We start from the raw sequence: 23,128 nt of genomic DNA on the forward strand, positions 1-23,128 counted from the left end.
GGAAAGACAGAGCGTCTATGTATGCGGATGACTCAACACTATATATGTCAGCTACTACAGCGACTGAAATGACTGCAACACTTAACACATTTGTTACAGTTAAATTGAGTGGGTGGCAAGGAATGTTTGTCCTAAATATTTCCAAAACTAAAAGCATTGTATTTGGGACAAATCATTCACTAAACCCTAAATCTCAACTACGTCTGGTAATGAATAATGTGGAAATTGAGCAAGTTGAGGTGACGAACTGCTTGGAGTCACCCTGGATTGTAAACTGTCAGGGTCAGATATTGATACAACAGTTGCATGGAGAAGTCTGTCCATAATAAAGCATTACTCTGCCTTTTTAACAACACTTTCAACAAGGCAGGTCCTACAGGCCCTAGTTTCTACCTTCTTAACAACACTATCAACAAGGCAGGTCCTACAGGCCCTAGTTTCTACCTTCTTAACAACACTTTCAACAAGGCAGGTCCTACAGGCCCTAGTTTCTACCTTCTTAACAACACTGTCAACAAGGCAGGTCCTACAGGCCCTAGTTTTGTCGCACCTGGACTACTGTTCAGTCGTGTGGTCAGTTAACACAAAAAATAACTTAGGAAAATTGTCTCAGAACAGGGCAGCACGGCTGGCCTTTGGATGAACACAGAGAGCTAATATTAATAATATGCATGTCAATCTCTTCTGGCTGAAAGTGGAGGAGAGATTGACTTCATCACTACTTGTATTTATGAGAGGTATTGACATGTTGAATGCACTGAGCTGTCTGTTTTGAATTACTGGTGCACAGCTTGGACACCCATGCACAAAGGGTCTCTTCACAGTCCCCAAGTCCAGAACAGACTATGAGAGGAGCACAGTACTACATAGAGCCATGACTACATGGAACTCTATTCCACATCAAGTAACTGATGCAGCGGGGACCTTTTGGAACAGCGGGGACTGTGAAGCACAGACGCACACACAGACACACACGATAACATACGCACTATACACACACGTACACATGGATTTGTTCTGTAGATATGTGGTAGTGGTGGAGTAGGGGCCTGAGGGCACACAGTGTGTTGTGAAATCAGAAAATGTATTTTAATGTTTTTAAAATTGTATAAACTGCCTTAATTTTGCTGGACCCAAGGAAGAGTATCTGCTGCCTTGGCACCAGCTAATGGGGATCCATAATAAATACATATGAAGTGGGATGAAGTCCCATGTACTTACCACTGAGAACATGGAGGAGAGGCACACAGTAGAGGACCTAAAAGCGGCATTAACTATTGCTGAGTGGGTGGGGAACAGGGTCATGTCTAGATGGTCTATTGCTGAGTGGCTGGGGAACAGGGTCATGTCTAGATGGGATGCAGCTGAGTGGGTGGGGAACAGGGTCATGTCTAGATGGGATGCAGCTAAGTGGGTGGGGAACAGGGTCATGTCTAGATGGTCTATTGCTGAGTGGGTGGGGAACAGGGTCATGTCTAGATGGTCTATTGCTGAGTGGGTGGGGAACAGGGTCATGTCTAGATGGTCTATTGCTGAGTGGGTGGGGAACAGGGTCATGTCTAGATGGGATGCAGCTTTTATCAAATTGATGTGAAAAATGTAATGTTTTGTCTAACTTTTTTCTAACCTATTTCTCCTAACCTGCTGCGTTAATTCTCCTAACCTGCTGCAGACATTTTCCTAAACCTGCTAGGAAAAGTCAATTTTGACTTGACAAAACCCAGGGGACTGCAGTAAGAGTCATTGTCCAACACATAGATCTTAATTGCCCCCTAGCAGTCATACTCAATAGGGTTAGGGTTTCTGCCCCCTAGCCCCAACAGGTTAATTGTAACACCCTGAAAACAACACTGTGGTTGTTAGAATAGGCTACTGTGCTGATATAACACCCTGAAAACAACACTGTTTGCTGTGGTGGCGTTTTCCGTCATTCTGGTTGGTCAGAGTAGAGCAATGTTTTATTTTAACTATTCAAATAGAGAAATGATTTAAAATGCCCATCCCTATGACCCATCATCTGTCCTGTATGTTACCTTGTCTCTGGACACCCAATAACTAATGTGACTTAATACGTCCTGCAGATTCTCCCTCTGATGTTGGGGAAGAGCTTCCTCCTTTGCCTACCTCTCCGACCTTCGCCCCTGTAGAGGAGAAGGAGAACAAGACCGCCAATTCTGTTGGGAAGAAGACTGGTAACCCTGTCGAGAAGGTGGAGAAGACTGGTAACCCTGTCGAGAAGGTGGAGAAGACTGGTAACCCTGTCGAGAAGGTGGAGAAGACTGGTAACACTGTAGAGAAGGTGGAGAAGACTGGTAACCCTGTAGAGAAGGTGGAGAAGACTGGTAACCCTGTCGAGAAGGTGGAGAAGACTGGTAACCCTGTCGAGAAGGTGGAGAAGACTGGTAACCTTGTGGAGAAGACTGGTAACACTGTAGAGAAGGTGGAGAAGACTGGTAACCCTGTAGAGAAGGTGGAGAGAAAACCATCAGTTCCAGAGACTGGTGAAGCGGTAAAACACCTCATATTATTCTGCAATGGAATGAAATTAAATGAAATGGCAGAATGCACACTTATGATCTGTTGTTGACATCAGGTGCCCAAAGGAGAAGAGATGCACAAGGAGGGGAGAGCAGAGAGCACTTTGCTGGATACTGGTAGGTGATGACTGTTGATAACTGATAGCTAGTGACTGAAATGGCTTGTTACTGTGGCAGTATCTCTGGACATATGTTAATGTCTCACCAGCCCACCTCTGTATGACATCAGCAAGTTATCTGTAGAAATCATCATCTGCAGAAATGCCTTGTCTTGAGTGTCGACCCTTTTCCCTGTGTTTTCCCTGGCTGAGGTAGAGAGCCTGAACTCTTTTCCCTGGCTGAGGTAGAGAGCCTGAACCCTTTTCCCTGGCTGAGGTAGAGAGCCTGAACTCTTTTCCCTGGCTGAGGTAGAGAGCCTGAACCCTTTTCCCTGGCTGAGGTAGAGAGCCTGAACCCTTTTCCCTGGCTGAGGTAGAGAGCCTGAACCCTTTTCCCTGGCTGAGGTAGAGAGCCTGAACCCTGTTTCCCTGGCTGAGGTAGAGAGCCTGAACCCTTTTCCCTGGCTGAGGTAGAGAGCCTGAACCCTTTTCCCTGGCTGAGGTAGAGAGCCTGAACCCTTTTCCTTGGCTGAGGTAGAGAGCCTGAACCCTTTTCCTTGGCTGAGGTAGAGAGCCTGAACCCTTTTCCCTGGCTGAGGTAGAGAGCCTGAACCCTTTTCCCTGGCTGAGGTAGAGAGCCTGAACCCTTTTCCTTGGCTGAGGTAGAGAGCCTGAACCCTTTTCCCTGGCTGAGGTAGAGAGCCTGAACCCTTTTCCTTGGCTGAGGTAGAGAGCCTGAACCCTTTTCCTTGGCTGAGGTAGAGAGCCTGAACCCTTTTCCTTGGCTGAGGTAGAGAGCCTGAACCCTTTTCCTTGGCTGAGGTAGAGAGCCTGAACCCTTTTCCCTGTGTTTCCCTGGCTGAGGTAGAGAGCCTGAACCCTTTTCCCTGTGTTTCCCTGGCTGAGGTAGAGAGCCCGTTTAAAAAGCACGCTCCCATCAAGACTTCCAGCCCCATAAAGCGGCAGGCGGGGGATGAGGACAAGGAAAGAACAGCCTCTCCATTGTTCTTGATCTGTGATGATGATGATGATGATGATGATGACCATGGCCCTGTAAAGCAGCCTATCGCTGCCCTGACACCACAGTGCAACGGACAGGCAGCAGACGGGTAAGGTGCATCCCAACTCGATACTGATATGGAATGCTTGACAAGGAGTTTGTTGTTTTTAGTCTTGTTGTAGATGTGTTATATTGATTCAAATAGGGGGAAAGTTTGTTTCCTCTACGCTTCGCTGATGTTTCCTCTTCTATACCCCCCTGATGTTCCCTCTTCTTCTATAACCCCCTGATGTTCCCTCTTCTTCTATACCCCCTGGTGTTCCCTCTTCTTCTATAACCCCCTGGTGTTCCCTCTTCTTCTATAACCCCCTGATGTTCCCCCTTCTTCTATACCCCCCTGGTGTTCCCTCTTCTTCTATAACCCCCTGGTGTTCCCTCTTCTTCTATAACCCCCTGGTGTTCCCTCTTCTTCTATAACCCCCTGGTGTTCCCTCTTCTTCTATAACCCCCTGGTGTTCCCCCTTCTTCTATACCCCCCTGGTGTTCCTCCTTCTTCTATAACCCCCTGGTGTTCCCCCTTCTTCTATACCCCCCTGGTGTTCCCCCTTCTTCTATACCCCCCTGGTGTTCCTCCTTCTTCTATAACCCCCTGGTGTTCCCCCTTCTTCTATAACCCCCTGGTGTTCCCTCTTCTTCTATAACCCCCTGGTGTTCCCGCTTCTTCTATAACCCCCTGGTGTTCCCGCTTCTTCTATAACCCCCTGGTGTTCCCGCTTCTTCTATAACCCCCTGGTGATCCCCCTCCTTCTATAACCCCCTGGTGATCCCCCTCCTTCTATAACCCCCTGGTGTTCCCTCTTCTTCTATAACCCCCTGGTGTTCCCTCTTCTTCTATAACCCCCTGGTGTTCCCTCTTCTTCTATAACCCCCTGGTGTTCCCCCTTCTTCTATAACCCCCTGGTGTTCCCTCTTCTTCTATAACCCCCTGGTGTTCCCTCTTCTTCTATAACCCCCTGGTGATCCCCCTCCTTCTATAACCCCCTGGTGTTCCCTCTTCTTCTATAACCCCCTGGTGTTCCCTCTTCTTCTATAACCCCCTGGTGATCCCCCTCCTTCTATAACCCCCTGGTGTTCCCTCTTCTTCTATAACCCCCTGGTGTTCCCTCTTCTTCTATAACCCCCTGGTGTTCCCTCTTCTTCTATAACCCCCTGGTGTTCCCTCTTCTATAACCCCCTGATGTTCCCTCTTCTCCAGGGGATATGATGCAGTGCTGGACTCTCCTCCCTGTCGGTTTTCTGTCGGCAACCAAAAGACGCCAGCTCACAGTATGCCGAAGAAAGAAGCGATACCTTGGTCAGTCTACTGGACTGGTTCAGTATGGAGGCTCTGTAGACTGAACTTAATCCTATCTCCTTGCTTTGTTGGGCCATTTTGTCTCTACCTATTATAGTTCATAATAATCAGATCAGTGCTAACACAGGACAGGAGACCTTGGTTAGGGTTTGGCTGGGTTAGGGTTTGGCTGGGTTAGGGTTTGGCTGGGTTAGGGTTTGGCTGGCTGGCTGGGTTAGGGTTTGGCTGGCTGGGTTAGGGTTTGGCTGGGTTAGGGTTTGGCTGGCTGAGTGGGTTAGGGTTTGGCTGGCTGGGTGGGTTAGGGTTTGGCTGGGTTAGGGTTTGGCTGGCTGGGTGGGTTAGGGTTTGGCTGGGTTAGGGTTTGGGTTTGGCTGGGTTAGGGTTTGGCTGGGTTAGGGTTTGGGTTTGGCTGGGTTAGGGTTTGGCTGGGTTAGGGTTTGGGTTTGGCTGGGTTTGGCTGGGTTAGGGTTTGGGTTTGGCTGGGTTAGGGTTTGGGTTTGGCTGGGTTTGGGTTTGGCTGGGTTAGGGTTTGGGTTTGGCTGGGTTTGGGTTTGGCTGGGTTTGGGTTTGGCTGGGTTTGGGTTTGGCTGGGTTTGGGTTTGGCTGGGTTTGGGTTTGGCTGGGTTAGGGTTTGGCTGGCTGGGTTAGGGTTTGGCTGGGTTAGGGTTTGGGTTTGGCTGGGTTTGGGTTTGGCTGGGTTTGGTTTTGGCTGGCTGGGTTAGGGTTTGGCTGGCTGGGTTAGGGTTTGGCTGGCTGGGTTAGGGTTTGGCTGGCTGGGTTTGGGTTTGGCTGGCTGGGTTAGGGTTTGGGTTTGGCTGGCTGGGTTAGGGTTTGGCTGGCTGGCTGGGTTAGGGTTTGGCTGGCTGGCTGGGTTAGGGTTTGGCTGGCTGGGTTTGGGTTTGGCTGGGTTAGGGTTTGGCTGGCTGGGTTAGGGTTTGGCTGGCTGGGTTAGGGTTTGGCTGGGTGGGTTAGGGTTTGGCTGGGTTAGGGTTTGGCTGGGTTAGGGTTTGGCTGGGTGGGTTAGGGTTTGGCTGGGTGGGTTAGGGTTTGGCTGGGTGGGTTAGGGTTTGGCTGGCTGGGTTAGGGTTTGGCTGGGTTAGGGTTTGGCTGGGTTAGGGTTTGGCTGGGTTAGAGTTTGGCTGGGTTAGGGTTAGGGTTTGGCTGGGTTAGGGTTAGGGTTTGGCTGGGTTAGGGTTAGTTGATGGTTTAGAGCAGACCTTTGTGTTTTATCTGTGTAGTCCAAGGAAGGTGTTCTAGAATCTGTCTTATTCTGTTCTAGGTGTGTAAACATTTAAATGTTATTGGGATGGTAAATGTTATTGGGATGGTAAATGTTATTGGGATGGTAAATGTCATTGGGATGGTAAATGTCATTGGGATGGTAAATGTCATTGGGATGGTAAATGTTATTGGGATGGTAAATGTTTACACAACTACCACTAACACGTCCTGATCATCATCATAAAGGGAAAATAAAAAGATGAACATACCCAATGCAACAATGTTGTAATGTTAGGAGGAGAGATATACATATTTACAATTATATGCCACAGATATATAAAGTGCTCCGCACGTCATCTTCGTTAAGTTGGAAAAATGGCAGAGAAAGGCAAGCGACAGCAACAAAGTCCTGTCTGGCAAATGGCAATACTTTGAGAAGTGAAATGCAGACTTTGCGAGGTGGAATTGAGGGACAGTAATGGTAGTACAGATGCAATGCTGAACCATCTGAACGGGACGCACCGTCAGACACAAACCGTTTCTGGTAGCAGCACAGGCCCCCAACAACAGACACTAGACTGCTAAGGAAGTGTGATATGGAACTGAGAACCACTGACTCCAGAAATGACTGCAATTGATATGCAGCCATTGTTAATGGTAGAGGATGTTGTCTTCAATACCCTCATGGCATATCTAGAACCAGACTACAAGATGCCTTGGTGGAGAAATTGTACAATAATTACCCTGCAAGTTCAAAGTACAAGCTCTCAAACTATTTTTCTCATGAATCATTGTTAGGTAGTGTGTTTTTGTCTCATAATATGAAATGACAGTAGACTACCGGTAGCCTACTGTATCGAGGACTGTGGTAGATTGAACTTCATTGTACCCTAGTGGTCATACGCAGTAGGACCATATTCTGCATTGTGAATTCATGTGGAATTGTATCACTTGTTCTTATTTTTTTTTTACAGAAACTGGACAAAATGGCAGTTTAAATGTTAATTTTCAATTTGTCACATCCCTATTGTGTTCATTCTCCAGGAAGTTGACCCTGTCCCTGTGCAGCATAGAGACAGAGCCAGAAGAGTCTCCCCAAAGAAGCCCGTATCCAGCCGTAGAACCCAAAGAACAACCAGCACCAGAGAAGAAGAGTCTGGCCCAACCTTCAGAGAAGAAGAGTCTGGCCCAACCTTCAGAGAAGAAGAGTCTGGCCCAACCTTCAGAGAAGAGGAGTCTGGCCCAACCTTCAGAGAAGAGGAGTCTGGCCCAACCTTCAGAGAAGAAGAGTCTGGCCCAGCCTTCAGAGAAGAAGAGTCTGGCCCAGCCTTCAGAGAAGAAGAGTCTGGCCCAGCCTTCAGAGAAGAAGAGTCTGGCCCAGCCTTCAGAGAAGAAGAGTCTGGCCCAGCCTTCAGAGAAGAAGAGTCTGGCCCAGCCACCAGAGAAGAAGAGTCTGGCCCAGCCACCAGAGAAGAAGAGTCTGGCCCAGCCACCAGAGAAGAAGAGTCTGGCCCAGCCACCAGAGAAGAAGAGTCTGGCCCAGCCACCAGAGAAGAAGAGCCTGGCCCAGCCACCAGAGAAGAAGAGCCTGGCCCAGCCACCAGAGAAGAAGAGCCTGGCCCAGCCACCAGAAGAGGAGGCAACACAGGAAAGGAAAACCACATCCTCCTTCCTCCAGAAGCTGAGAGAGGCTGGTCAATCCAAGCCTGCCTGGTGAGTCCACATCTATTGTCTTCATTTAACTGAATGAATGGTTAGAACTGCCATGTGTACAATATCCACAGAAGTGGCCCTCCCTGTTTCTAAACCCAAAGACCCAACATCACGAGACTTCCGGGAACGCTTGCGAAGCATACCAGGCTGGAGTTTGGGATTTGAGAAGTCAATGAGAGAAGTGAAATATTCTTCCTTCGTTGTTAATTGTCTCTGAAAAATAAAGGCACAACCTAGATTTGAGCCAATGTCTTAAGTAGTTGAACATGTTATTAATATGTCGTGTCTTTGGCATCATTAAAATTGAAGACTGTTATTTTAACATCAATTCTCTAATTATTATTACGTGATTAAACTAATCATGTAAATGTAATTAACTAGGAAATCGAGGCACCAAGGAAAATCTCCAGATTACAAAGTTATAATTTCCTAATATAACTCATCAGATATTTTAATATCTGATAAATTAGTCTTCTAATTAATGAATTATTCTTTACCTCACTTTAGTCTCATTCCAAACGTCGTAAATTGTTGGTTATCTGCACGAACCCAGCCTGTACTATGAATCATCCATACATCAATCGTCATAATAATTTATTTACTAACTAAATAATCACAGAAATGCATAAACAAACAGTAGATATGGTTACAAGGAAATGATAGGGGAGGTTCCCTAGTGGGCTAAACCGATATGACGGCTTGGTGGACAAAGGGAAGTGGGTGTGGACTGAAAAGGGCGCGAAAGACATTATATTATTTAATTATATTAATGGAAATGCTAATCCTTTGCACATGAACGCTCACTCATTCGGGAATAATTGCAGTCAATATATATATATTTACGCCCAGTGTGTCATCGTGATCTCTGTTGGAATCGTCAGTCCTTCTGTTGGAGATTTCGTCCGAGTGTCTCTCTGCTTCCCTGAAGTCTTTCGTGGTTAGAATGGATACTTCAGAGTATCATTCAGAAATGTTCTCATAGAATAGATGTTTCGGCGGTTGTCGGTCTTCGCATCCCAGGTTGACATCATTTCTAGCTGCAGACTAGTAATTAGTATCTAAGATTTGCTCTTATTCTGTCGGGATCGATAGTCTCAGAGTTGAACCATTTCCCGCCGTGTAGCCAATGCTCCACGGGGTATGGTTAGGAATTCAACAACCATTTCAACCTTAGTTTACACTGGGGTTTTTGTGGTCTGAACTCAACCTGTGCCCCATCGGTGCCCATCGAGGTACGCGTGGTCTGAAGAGGATTTCCTCAGGAGGGGTTTTTATTCATAACAGTAGGAACGGGTTTCATGACACCAGATCATGTCTGTGTTCACGGAGGCGTGGCCAATGACTTAGTTAAACTTTAAAGGGAATACAATTCTTTCAAATTAAAGATTTAACATCATATTACATCATTTCACAAATAGTTTAATCTTTACTCATTAATTTTATTACAAGAATTAGATGCAAAACCCATTAATATGAGAAATGTAATTATTCAGAGATATAGTCATGTGTGTTTCCTGTCCTCTGAGGTCACCAAATGAAACACACTCGTCATACCCGTCCCTTAAATGTCCACGGACCATCCCACCTTCTCACAAGTTCAGCCCTAGGAAAGGGTTAATGCTGTGTTCAGCCCTAGGAAAGGGTTAATGCTGTGTTCAGCCCTAGGAAAGGGTTAATGCTGTGTTCAGCCCTAGGAAAGGGTTAATGCTGTGTTTTCTGTTCAGCCCTAGGAAAGGGTTAATGCTGTGTTTCTGTTCAGCCCTAGGAAAGGGTTAATGCTGTGTTTTCTGTTCAGCCCTAGGAAAGCCCTGGCATCTCCAGTGAGAGAAGCTCCTCTCACCGATCTGGAGGATGACTTCCTGATCCTGGAGGACGATGGTCCTTCCTGGTTCTCCCTTCGCAGGAAGACTGACCCCAACAGGACCACAGCCACACCTCGACCGCAGCAGAAGGACCAATCACACAGCAGTAATGACGCCTCAGCTGACACACTCACCAAGGCCAGCCAATCAGAGAAGGATACAGCCAAGCTGAGATCAGGAGGGACAGCTGAAGTGAAAACTAAAGAGAAGAATGCTATTGGAGGCTCCTCCCTCATACCTGTCCTCACCAAGTCTACAGCCAGGAAGGAGAGGGACTCTAGTCCCCAGGGTGATGGGCCTGTCGAGGCAGACCACATAGAACAAGACCAGAAGAAGAAAGTCAACAACCCGTTATCTGAACCAACGACAGCAGGTTACCTGGAACCAGGAGGAGGGGCTAAGTCTAAACCCAGCCAATCAAAAGCCCGCACCAAAACAGAAAAGAAAGTTCCCAGAATATCTAAATTCCAAGCTGGTATCCAAGGTGACAAGGTGAACCCCAAGACGAGCCGAGGACGAGGCCGGCAGTCTGGGAAGACCAGGAGACTGTCCGCTGGAGCTGGGGAGGAGCCCGTCAGCATGGAGGAGGAGAGTGAAGCTGCTGCAGACCAGGGTGTTTCACCAGGTAAGATGACATCACACATCACAATGATTTCTTTGACTACAATGTTCATCACAAGTTAATGTTATCATGCCATTTTTAGGTATATGAATACAGTTGAAGTGGGAAGTTTACATACACTTAGGTTGGAGTCATTAAAACTTGTTTTTCAACCACTCCACAAATTTCTTGTTAACAAACTATAGTTTTGGCAAATTGGTTCGTCGGTTGTGCATGATACAAGTAATTTTTACAACAATTGTTAAGACATATTATTTCACTTATAATTCACTGTATCACAATTCCAGTGGGTCAGAAGTTTACATACACTAAGTTGACTGTGGCTTTACAGCTCGGAAAATTCCAGAAAATTATGTCATGGCTTTAGAAGCTTCTGATAGGCTAATTGACATAATTTGAGTCAATTGGAGGTGTACTTGGTGATGTATTTCAAGGCCAGACTACGGTTTGCAACTGTACATGGGGACAAAGATGGTACTTTTTGAAGAAATGTCCTCTGGTCTGATGAAACAAAAATTGAACTGTTTGGCCATAATGACCATCGTTATGTTTGGAGGAAAAATGGAGAGGCTTGCAAGCCGAAGAACACCATCCCAACCGTGAAGCACGGGGGTGGCAGCATCATGTTGTGAGGGTGCTTTGCTGCAGGAGGGACTGGTGCACTTCACAAAATAGATGGCATCATGAGGGAGGAAAATTAGGTGGATATATTGAAGCTACATCTCAAGACATCAGTCAGGAAGTTAAAGCTTGGTCACAAATGGGTCTTCCAATGGACAATGACCCCCAAGCATACTTCCGAAGTTGTGTCAAAATGGCTTAAGGACAACAAAGTCAAGGTATTGGAGTGGCCATCACAAAGTCCTGACCTCAATCCTATAGATTGGGCAGAACTGAAAAAGTGTGTGCGAGCAAGGAGGCCTACAAACCTGACTCAGTTACACCAGCTCTGTCAGGAGGAATGGGCCAAAATTCACCCAACTTATTGTGGAAAGCTTGTGGAAGGCTACCCGAAACATTTGACCCAGGTTAAACAATTTAAAGGCAATGCTACCAAATACTAATTGTGTGTATGTAAACTTCTGACCCACTGGGAATGTGATGAAAGAAATAAAAGCTGAAATAAATCATTTTCTACTATTATTCTGACATTTCACATTCTTAAAGTAAAGTGGTGATCCTAACTGACCTAAAACAGGGCATTTTTACTAGGATTAAATGTCAGGAATTGTGAAAAACTGTGTTTAAATGTATTTGGCTAAGGTGTATGTAAACTTCTGAGTTCGACTGTATGTTTTGCTCTCAACAATAAAAACAACAAAATAAAAACATTCACAAAACAATCAATGGAAAAATGTAGTGCACATAAAAATCTAGGCTAGATGTTGTCTTTCCTCCACAGTCCTACCGTTGGCACCGACAGGACAGACACGAGTCAAGGTTCCAGCCAATCGTCAGGCCAAGGAGGTCGGCCCCTCCCCTACATGTGAGGCTGACTCCTCCCAGGCCGGCCAGCTAACCCAGTTAGCAGTGAAGAGGAAGAGGATTCAGCCTGGTCCCTGGTGGCTCACCCGACCTGTCAACACACATGTCACAGAGACAGATAACACACACACAGCCAACAAGTCCAAACACAATAACAAGAAAACAAAAACAAAACCAGCAAGATATTCCTCTGTGGAGTCAGGGCAAGAGGAGGGGACATCAAGACCCTTGTTTAATCAGAATGCAAAGAAGAAACCCTCGTCCAATCAGACCACAGAGAATAAACCCTGGTCCAATCAGACTGCAGAGCATAAAGCCGAGAAGCCCAAGAGGGGCAGAACTAAGAAGCAGAAGATGACCAGTAGAGAGGAGCCAGCGAGGCCTGAAGGTCAGAGAGAAGAGGAGGCTGAGGCCTCTACAGCGGAGGATGAGCAGCAGCAGCAGGAGGAGGAGCAGCAGCAGCAGGAGGAGGAGCAGCAGCAGCAGGAGGAGGAGGAGCAGCAGGAGGAGCAGCAGCAGCAGCAGCAGGAGGAGCTCAGTCCCATGCCCAGCCCTCTCAGACAGCATACACTCACTCCAAGTAAGGCTTCATACTAACGCCATCCATTTTCCTTCAAGTGGATATAGCTCACTCATAAATCAAACTTAGTAAAATACAAAAGATATACTCTGTCATCTCAAATAGCTGTTATTTAAATATGTGGTGATTTTGTGTTCTGCTTGTCTCTTCTCAGGTGAGAAGGTGTTTGACTGGATCTATACCCGCACTCCCAAGTGTAAACCCCAGAGTGACATTACCCCCCACTCTGCTACCGTTATCCCCAGCAGGAGTGATGCCTACCCCACTACCGTTACCCCCAGCAGGAGTGATGCCTACCCCACTACCGTTACCCCCAGCAGGCAGTGGCGTCAGGCCAGGGAGGCTCCAGAGAAACGCAGCAGGAGGAGGAAAGCTCCAGGGAACTGGTGGGTCACCAACAACCCCCCAGAGAACGCTGACAGCACCTCTTCACCCCCTCAACAACCCCAGCCTTACCCCAAAAAGTCTTCACCCCCTCAACTAAAGCCTAACCCAAAAACTCGCAAGGTGGAGAGAAGTAAGTTCCTTGGACCCCCTCAGAATGGCAACACAGCCTCCTCAACTCGACCTGGAGGAATTCGGACTCTGCTGAAGAGGAAGGACCTCTCCACTCCCAAGACGGTCAAGCGCTCTCTGGCCACCTTTGGTGCCATCTTCTCCTCGGGCAAAGGAGCGCTCCCGGTGGCCACGGTCAGAAGCAGCTCGTGGCAGACTTCGGGGAGGAAATCGCTATTCCCTAGAGCGCCTGAGGAGCAGTCAGCCCAGAGCCCCAGCACTGGCCTCAGCTCTGGTCCAGCTAATGACCCCTCCCAGGACACCAGTGACAGGAGCTCCAGCCCTGTGGGTCTGAGTGCCAGTACTGTCTGCATAGAGCCTGTTGGACAGCTGGGGATAAAGACCATACGCCGAGACTTCTCCCAAAGCAACAACCGACTCTCAGACAACACGTAAGTACACTCCCAAATACTATTACTTCTGATTGTTGCTTCTAAACATTTACTTCTGACTGTTGTTTCTAAACACTGTTTTTTTATTTTGTTTAAATTGTATTTGACCTTTATTTAATTAGGCAAGTCAGTTAAGAACAAATTCTTATTTTACAATGACAGCCTAGGAACAGTGCTGGGGCTCTGGGCTGACTGCTCCTCAGGCGCTCTAGGGAATAGCGATTTCCTCCCCGAAGTCTGCCACTGCCTTGTTCAGGGGCAGAACGACAGACTTTTACCATGTCAGCTCGGGGATTCGATCTTGCAACCTTTGTTACAAGTCCAACACTCTAACCACTAGGCTACCTGCCGCCCCAGGACATCGCTTTGTGCACGGGGGCGTTGTCATGCTGAAACAGGAAAGGGCCTTCTCCAAAACTGTTGCCACAAAGTTGGAAGCACAGAATCGTCTACAATGTCATTGTATGCTGTAGCGTTAAAATTTCCCTTCACTGGAACTAAGGGGCCCGAACCATGAAAAACAGCCCCAGACCATTATTCCTCCCCCACCAAACCTTACAGTTGGCACTGTGCTTTGGGACAGGTAGCATTCTCCTGGCATCCGCCAAACACAGATTCGTCCGTCGGACTGCCAGATGGTGAAGCGTGATTCATCACTCCAGAGAGCACGTTTCCGCTGCTCCAGAGTCCAATGGCAGAGTCCAATTTTATACACTTGTGCGCAACAGGTGTGGCTGAAATAGCCAATTCTACTAATTTGAAGGGGTTTCCACATACTGCTGTGTGTGTGTATATATATATATATATATATATATAGTCAGAAATACACTATATATATATATATATATGTGTATTTCTGACTGTTGCTTCTCTTCTAAACAAAGTTTTGAGGGACTGTTGTCCATCATGACACTGTCAGGACATCATTTCCTTTTTGTCAACAGGTTAAAAGGTTTCAAAAGCGGACCGTCTTCCATGATTGAACTGGAGGATTATGAAGAGACTGACGACATCTGTAAGTACGGAGCCTTGTGCCTGGTGTCCTATAGAGCTGGTTGTCCTATCCTAGTGTGTCCTATAGAGCTGGTTGTTGTCCTATCCTAGTGTGTCCTATAGAGCTGGTTGTTGTCCTATCCTAGTGTGTCCTATAGAGCTGGTTGTTGTCCTATCCTAGTGTGTCCTATAGAGCTGGTTGTTGTCCTATCCTAGTGTGTCCTATAGAGCTGGTTGTTGTCCTATCCTAATGTGTCCTATAGAGCTGGTTGTTGTCCTATCCTAGTGTGTCCTATAGAGCTGGTTGTTGTCCTATCCTAGTGTGTCCTATAGAGCTGGTTGTTGTCCTATCCTAGTGTGTCCTATAGAGCTGGTTGTTGTCCTATCCTAGTGTGTCCTATAGAGCTGGTTGTTGTCCTATCCTAGTGTGTCCTATAGAGCTGGTTGTTGTCCTATCCTAGTGTGTCCTATAGAGCTGGTTGTTGTCCTATCCTAGTGTGTCCTATAGAGCTGGTGGTTGTCCTATCCTAGTGTGTCCTATAGAGCTGGTGGTTGTCCTATCCTAGTGTGTCCTATGGAGCTGGTTGTTGTCCTATCCTAGTGTGTCCTATGGAGCTGGTTGTTGTCCTATCCTAGTGTGTCCTATAGAGCTGGTTGTTGTCCTAACCTGGGGTGTCCTATAGAGCTTGTATTGCTTCTATTTTACGGATTTCTGTTTGCTTTGACTTTTGCATTTTATAGTTTTAATTTAAAGTGTGTTGGGATTTTAAATGCACTTTTAGTGACGTTTGATATTAGACATTTAAACTACAGGGCCTTCAGGAAGTATTCATACCCCTCGACTTATTTTGTTGTGTTTCTGCCTGAATTCAAAACAGATCCAAATCAAAATGTCACCCATCTACCCGCAGTACTCCATAATGACAGTGAAAATATGTTTTTCCAAATGTTTGCTAATTTATTGAAAATGTAATGCAGAAATATATAATTTACAACTGCATTCACACCTCTGAGTCAATAGTTTGTATAAGCACCTTCGGCTGATATTACAGCTGTGAGTCTTCCTTGGTATGCCTCTAAAAGCTTTGCACACCTGGATTGTGCAACATTTGCCCATTTATCTTTTCAAGCTCTGTCAAATTGGTTGTTGATCATTGCTAGACAACCATTTTCAGGTCTTGCAATAGATTTACAAGTAGATTTAAGTCAATACTGTAACTCGGCCACTCAGGAACATTCACTGTCTTCTTGGTAAGCAACTCCAGTGTATATTTGGCCTTGTGTTTTGTCCTGCTGAAAGGTGAATTCACCACTGTGTCTGGTGGAAGGCAGACTGAACCAGGATTTCCTATAGGATGTTGCCTGTGCTTTGTGCCATTCTGTTTTTTTTTTCATCCTGAAAAACTCACTAGTCCTTAACGATTACAAGCATACCCATAACATGATGCAGCCACCACTATGCTTGAACATATGGAGTGTGGTACTCTGTAATGTATTGGATTTGCCCCAAACATAACACAACACTTTGTATTCAGGACAAAATGTAAATTGCTTTACCAGATCTTTTTGCAGTTTTGCTTTAGTGCCTTGTTGCAAATAGGATGCATGTTTTGGAATATTTGTTATTCTGTACAGGCTTCCTTCTTTTCACTCTGTCATTTAGGTTAGTATTGTGGAGTTACTACAATATTGTTGATTCATCCTGTTTTCTCCTATCACAGCCATTCAACTCTAACTTAACCGTTGGCCTCATGGTTATGTGGGGGGTATCATGTTAAATCATGTTAAACACTATTACGTCACACAGTCAATCCATGCAACTTATGTGGCTCATTTAGCAAGTTGTTACTCCTGAACTTATTTAGGCTTGCCATAACAAAGGGGTTGAATACGTATTGACTCAAGACATTTCAGCTTTTCATTTTTAATTTATTTGTAAAATGTTCTAAAAACATAGTTCCACTTTGACGTTATGTGTGTAGGCCAGTGACACAAAAAAAAAATCTATATTTAATTCATTTTAAATTCAGGCTGTAACAACAAAATGTGGAAAAAGTCAAGGGTTGTGAATACTTTCTGAAGGCACAGATGTGTTGGACAGACCTGTTTCCAAGACGACTGCAGAGCCAACCCAGAAACTTTACAATCCCTTTATTGATATACTACTTTCTTATTATTCCACTGACCTTTAACCCTGACCTCTTCATGACAGGTGTCCAGTCATTCAGATTGACGCCCCATCCGTCTGTCCATCCGTCTGTCCCTCGTGGCATCGGGCTGTCGGACCCTGAGGCTGTGACTGAGCTCTGTGCTCCTCCTCTCAGAGCCATCACACTGCAGCTGGAGGACAAGGCCAACCTCACAGACTGGATGGCTTTGCTCTGGCCTGCCACTGGGAAACGTACGTACACACAGGACAGAGATGGGGCAATAGGTCAACAGTAGTGTGATGTTGTCCTGTGTTGTGTTATCAGAGGGAGGCCAGATCAGTCCAGATCATTTCCAGTGGTTCTCGTATCGAGACAGAGCTCTTGGTTACAAGATGGACCTGCTGGCTGAAACCTTCTCTAATGGAAAGATCTTGCTGGGCTCCTACATGAAGAAACCTCTGCTGGTGGACCACAGCGCTACCACTGTGAGTAACCCTGACCTTTTAACCCTCTGCTGGTGGACCACAGCGCTACCACTGTGAGTAACCCTGACCTTTAACCCCTAACCCTCTACTGGTCGACAACAGCACTAGCACTGTGAGTAACCTTTAACCCTTGATCCCTAAAACCATCAGGGATGCAAACTTGTCGCTTTTCTGCGATATTCGCCATTTTGATTTGTAAATAGGCCATCCACGTGAATCGTGTAGATCCGAAGAAAGAACGATTTGAGCTTGGAAGGCGGTTGGGGTCTGTTTTCTGTTTTTCACATCGAAGTCATTGACTGAGCACAGAATACACCCCTACGCGTTCCACAAAGACAATATCAGAGTTCAGTGTGACGTCAGATACACTACATTACCAACAGCACTGATGTTTGGCGATTAGGCCTGGCTCGCAGTCGGTGTTCCAAATAATCTCAAAGGCTAGCCGTTTCACATCAGTTACACCAGCCTAATCTCGGGAGTTGACAGGCTTGAAGTCATCAACAGCGCAATGCATTGCGAAGGGCTGCTGGCAAAACGCACAAAAGTGCTGTTTTGAATGAATGCTTACGAGCCTGCTGGTGCCTACCATCGCTCAGTCATACTGCTCTATCAAATCATAGACTTAATTATAACATAATAACACACAGAAATACTAGCCTTTGGTCATTAATATGGTCGAATCCGGAAACTATCATCTCGAAAGCAAAACGTTTATTCTTTCAGTGAAATACGGAACCGTTCCGTATTTTATCTAACGGGTGGCATCCCTAAGTCAAAATATTCCTGTTACATTGCACAACCTTCAATATTATGTCATAATAACGTAAAATCTGGCAAATTAGTTCGCAACGAGCCAGGCGGCCTAAAATGTTGCATATACCCTGACTCTGTGTGCAATGAACGCAAAATGACACAATTTCACCTGGTTAATATTGCCTGCTAACCTGGATTTCTTTTTAGCTAAATATGCAGGTTTAAAAATATATACTTCTGTGTATTGATTTTAAGAAAGGCATTGATGTTTATGGTTAGGTACAGTCGTGCAACGATTGTGCTTTTTTCGCAAATGCGCTTTTGTTAAATCATCCCCTGTTTGGCGAAGTCGGCTGTCTTTGTTAGGAAGAAATAGTCTTCACAGTTCGCAACGAGCCAGGTGGCCCAAACTGCTGCATATACCCTGACTCTGTTTGCAAGAGAAGTGACACATTTTCCCTAGTTAAAAGAAATTCATGTTAGCAGGCAATATTAACTAAATATGCAGGTTTAAAAATATATACTTGTGTATTGATTTTAAGAAAGGCATTGATGTTTATGGTTGGAGCTAGGCTAGATAAACTAGTAATATCATCAACCATGTGTAGTTAACTAGTGATTATGATTGATTGATTGATTGTTTTTATAAGATAAGTTTAATGCCAGCTAGCAATTTACCTTGGCTTCTTACTGCATTCGCGTAACAGGCAGGCTCCTCGTGGAGTGCAATGTAAGGCAGGTGGTTAGAGCGTTGGATTGAATCCCCGAGCTGACAAGGTAAAAATCTGTCGTTCTGAACAAAAGGACTTGAGTTTCTGTATGTTATCACAATTACACCATGAGTCATTAATCATGAAACATACACCCCGCACTTCTTCACAGAGATATTTATTCATGTCTGTGTAATGAACTGAGAATCTAGCTGGCTGGACCGATTCGGACAGTATATCCTGAGAGAGCCATGTTTCCGTGTAGCAGAGTATGTTACAATCACTGATGTCTCTTTGGAAATAGACCCGCACCCTGAGCTCGTCAATTTTATTATCCAGAGACTGAACATTAGCGAGTAATATACTCGGAAGCGGTGGTGGTGGTGGTGGGCGAGCCTCCTAAATCGGACTAGAATACCACTCAGAGAACCTCTCCTTCACCGGCGTTGTTTTGGGGCGGCTTCTGGAATCAGTTCAATTGCCCTGGGGGGGTGCAAACAAAGGATCTGCTTCCTGGTCGTGATGGATCTGCTTCCTGGTCGTATTCCTGGTCGTAAAGCTTCTAGTGCTGATGAGTTACCGCCGCTCTGATATCCAATAGTTCTTCCCGTTTGTATGTAATAATTCTGGGCTAACATTGTAAGAACATTTTTAAGAAATAATACATTATAATTTTTTTTTATAATGCAAAGTTTCCTAAGAGCAAGAAGCGAGGCAGCCCCCTCTTTCGGCACCATTTTCAAAAATTGCATTATGAGACCTGTGTTAATTTTCTATAATTCCTGCTACAAGATGTTTGTCATTATTAGTGGATGTGCATTGTTCTAGTTAAATTTGTAACACAATTGAATTTTGAAAGCCAGAATAGTGATTATAGCGAAATAAAGGTTTTGATAGAATAATGTAATGATTAGTGGGTCTTATGGTTGTGGAAGGCTTATATTTAGCCTGGGTATAATTTGACATGCCGTCTTTAGACCTTCTAATTGTGCAACAAAGCTTATTCAGAGAGAAATTTAAAAAAAAATCTAGATTTATGTAGTGAATCGCCCATTTGAAACAGGGATGCACATTTCGCTACTTAAAAAATAATAATACAAATCTAGATGTTAGCTAACCGACCCTCATTAACCGGTCAACAAATGTATTTTTTTTTTTTACTAACAGTAAAATGATTTGCCGAACAGTATGCATGCATACAAGTTATGGAAATGTTTCACTAAGAGCTTAATGTAGACATGCAACAATAGCAAGCCTGTCTTCCAGTCAAAAGGCTATAGCCTATTATAGAATTACTCCTGTAATGAACCAGCTGATATAACCTCATTTTTCAAACATTTGCCAAAATGCAATTTATGGGAAAACACTGGTCTTAACAGCGTACCTAATGGTGTGACAGAGATGAAAATCTCAGTTAGAAACTGCATGGCAACAACTAGGATGGGTTGCTAATATGACAAGGATTGTCCCTTTGCCTTCTAGACAACACTCTTTTTAAATAATATGAAAACCAATAGAAAAGGAGAGAAATGCTGTTAATGGCACGAGGAAGCCTTTATAAAATAATTGCCTCCACGTTTCTCTGGATGGATTTTGGCTAGGCTACTTTAAAGCAAGGTAAAACATGCTTCATTATTTGAAGTAATGTACATAGGTCAGGTTTCAAACATGTATACTGTCCCAAGAGGGATTCGATATAGGCTGATAGTTTCTTTTTTTTCAGGTCAAGGGTTGGCTTTTTCAGGAGAGGCTTTATTACTGTCTCTTTTAGTGAGTTTGGTACATATCCGGTGGATAGAGAGCCGTTTATTATGTTCCACACAGGAGGGCCAAGCACAGGAAGTAGCTCTTTCAGTAGTTTAGTTGTACCAGGGTCCTGTTGGCAATTCTGTTCTGTCCAGACTCAGGACAACAAAGTTTTGCAGAAATGCGCATAATTAAAGAGTCCATAATTTGTTTTCTAATCATCATGATCACATCACTGCTAGGCCATCCTCCCTTGGGGAATGCTGCTTTTTAGTTAGCTTTGCGACAGTATCAAAATACATTTTGGATTGTTTTTATTCTGCTCAATAAAAAAAGTAGGATGATCAAACAGCATTTTACCAGCTAGTTGGAAGACCTCCAGTTTGGTGGAGCGTCATTTCCTTCACATTTCCTCAAAGCTTGCTTCAGGGCTCAGTTATTTTCTCTATACAAGGGTATCAATTTGTTCAGGTATATAACCTCCTAACCAGTTGTGTGGTGGTGTTGTTCCAGGTGTATAACCTCCTAACCAGCTGTGTGGTGGTGTTGTTCCAGGTGTATAACCTCCTAACCAGCTGTGTGGTGGTGTTGTTCCAGGTGTATAACCTCCTAACCAGCTGTGTGGTGATGTTGTTCCAGATGTATAACCTCCTAACCAGCTGGGTGGGGGTGTTGTTGTTCCAGGTGTATAACCTCCTAACCAGCTGTGTGGTGGTGTTGTTCCAGGTGTATAACCTCCTAACCAGCTGTCTATTGTTATTCCAGGTGTATAACCTCCTAACCAGTTGTGTAGCTGTGACCATCAATGGCAAAGAGAACCATTATAACCCAGGACAGACCTTCATGGTCCCATGTGGTGAGTTTTAACCCAGGACAGGCCATGTCTGCTGGCCCCCTGCTGGCCCCCTCCCTGTGTTGTCCAACAGGCCATGTGTTTTGGCCCCCTCCCTGTGTTGTCCAACAGGCCATGTGTTCTGACCCCCTCCCTGTATTGTCCAACAGGCCATGTGTTCTGACCCCCTCCCTGTGTTGTCCAACAGGCCATGTGTTTTGACCCCGTCCCTGTGTTGTCCAACAGGCCATGTGTTCTGACCCCCTCCCTGTGTTGTCCAACAGGCCATGTGTTCTGACCCCCTCCCTGTGTTGTCCAACAGGCCATGTGTTCTGGCCCCCTCCCTGTGTTGTCCAACAGGCCATGTGTTCTGACCCCCTCCCTGTGTTGTCCAACAGGCCATGTGTTCTGACCCCCTCCCTGTGTTGTCCAACAGGCCATGCCTACAGTCTCCACAATCTGACCCAGGAACCTGCTGCTCTACACTTCACCAGGATGCTGGCAGAGAGCTCAGAGTGAGGCCTGGGACCACAGCCAGGGGCTCAGTAAAGTACAATAGTGACAGGTGAGAGTGGTGAAGGATCCTTACAGAGGACCACCAGGTACCTCAACTTAAGAGTGACTGAGACCAGCAGAGACGACATGCTAGAGAGGCCCTCCTCAATGTCATTCCCAAGGACTTAACAGGAAATGACCAGCCAGTGATTTAAATGGAAAAGTTACGAAGATTAAAAGTGTACAGGGGGCTGTGCTGTAAGTACTTGTTATTGTCACAGTAACATTTGTAAATAGCAATACTTTTGTTTCTATGGTTTCTAGTGTGTCCCCAACTGTGTACATTTAATGTGACCAATGAAATAACTTGTAAAGGCTTCTGGGTATTTTTATTGGACTATTCATCTTCTGTCAACTGTTGCAAACACATGGTATGTAATAATAAAAAGTAATTCAGTCCTGGCTGTTACCTTTATTCTACTAAACTCATCAAAAAAAGAAACGTCCCTTTTTCAGGACCCTGTCTTTCAAAGATAATTTCTAAAAATCCAAATATCTTCACAGATCTTCATTGTAAAGGGTTTAAACACTGTTTCCCATCCTTGTTTAATGAACCATAAACAATTAATGAACATGCACCTGTGGAACGGTCATTTAGACTCTAACAGCTTACAGACGGTAGGCAATTAAGGTCACAGTTAGGAAAACTTAGGACACTAAAGAGGCCTTTCTACTGACTCTGAAAAACACCAAAAGAAAGATGCCCAGGGTCCCTCATCTGCGTGAATGTGCCTTAGGCATGCTGCAAGGAGGCATGTGTGCAGATGTGACCAGGGCAATAAATTGCAATGTCCGTACTGTGAGACGCCTAAGACAGCGCTACAGGGAGACAGGACGGACAGCTGATCGCCCTCACAGTGGCAGACCACGTGCAACACCTGCACAGGATTGGTACATCCGAACATCACGTCTGCGGGACGTACAGGATGGCAACAACTGTCCGAGTTACACCAGGAACGCACAATCCCTCCATCAGTGCTCAGACTGTCCGCAATAGGCTGAGAGAGGCTGGACTGAGGGCTTGTAGGCCTGTTGTAAGGCAGGTCCTCACCAGAGATTACTGGCAACAACGTCGCCTATGGGCCCAAACCCACCGTCGCTGGACCAGACAGGACTGGCAAAAAGTGCTATTCACTGACGAGTTGCGGTTTTGTCTCACCAGGGGTGATGGTCGGATTCGCGTTTATCATCGAAGGAATGAGCGTTACACCGAGGCCAGTACTCTGGAGCGGGATCGATTTGGAGGTGGAGGGTCCGTCGTGGTCTGGGGCGGTGTGTCACAGCATCATCGGGATGAGCTTGTTGTCATTGCAGGCAATCGCAACGCTGTGCGTTACAGGGAAGACATCCTCCTCCTGCAGGCTCATCCTGACATGACCCTCCAGCATGACAATGCCACCAGCCATACTGCTTGTTCTGTGAGTGATTTCCTTCAAGACAGGAATGTCAGTGTTCTGCCATGGCCAGCGAAGAGCCCGGCTC

At 45.6% G+C, this 23,128-nt stretch overlaps 1 protein-coding gene across 1 annotated transcript in view; it reads left to right on the plus strand.

The window, feature by feature from the left end:
* si:ch211-161h7.4 (calponin homology domain-containing protein DDB_G0272472) overlaps positions 1–22,045 on the plus strand; it is a 33,851-nt gene extending 11,806 nt beyond the window's left edge. Inside the window, exons 4-16 of the mRNA XM_029755063.1 lie at positions 2,082–2,509; positions 2,594–2,654; positions 3,546–3,744; positions 4,891–4,989; positions 7,255–7,923; positions 9,719–10,410; positions 11,810–12,472; positions 12,627–13,419; positions 14,364–14,434; positions 16,625–16,813; positions 16,887–17,047; positions 21,025–21,115; positions 21,528–22,045. Of these exons, the coding sequence (XP_029610923.1) occupies positions 2,082–2,509; positions 2,594–2,654; positions 3,546–3,744; positions 4,891–4,989; positions 7,255–7,923; positions 9,719–10,410; positions 11,810–12,472; positions 12,627–13,419; positions 14,364–14,434; positions 16,625–16,813; positions 16,887–17,047; positions 21,025–21,115; positions 21,528–21,610 (4,199 nt within the window). The 3' untranslated portion in view covers positions 21,611–22,045. The remainder of the gene's footprint in view (positions 1–2,081; positions 2,510–2,593; positions 2,655–3,545; positions 3,745–4,890; positions 4,990–7,254; positions 7,924–9,718; positions 10,411–11,809; positions 12,473–12,626; positions 13,420–14,363; positions 14,435–16,624; positions 16,814–16,886; positions 17,048–21,024; positions 21,116–21,527) is intronic.
* The last annotated feature ends 1,083 nt before the right edge of the window (positions 22,046–23,128 follow it).

The sequence above is a fragment of the Salmo trutta genome, chromosome 6 (genome assembly GCF_901001165.1).
Source record: "Salmo trutta chromosome 6, fSalTru1.1, whole genome shotgun sequence".
Lineage (NCBI taxonomy): Eukaryota > Metazoa > Chordata > Actinopteri > Salmoniformes > Salmonidae > Salmo > Salmo trutta.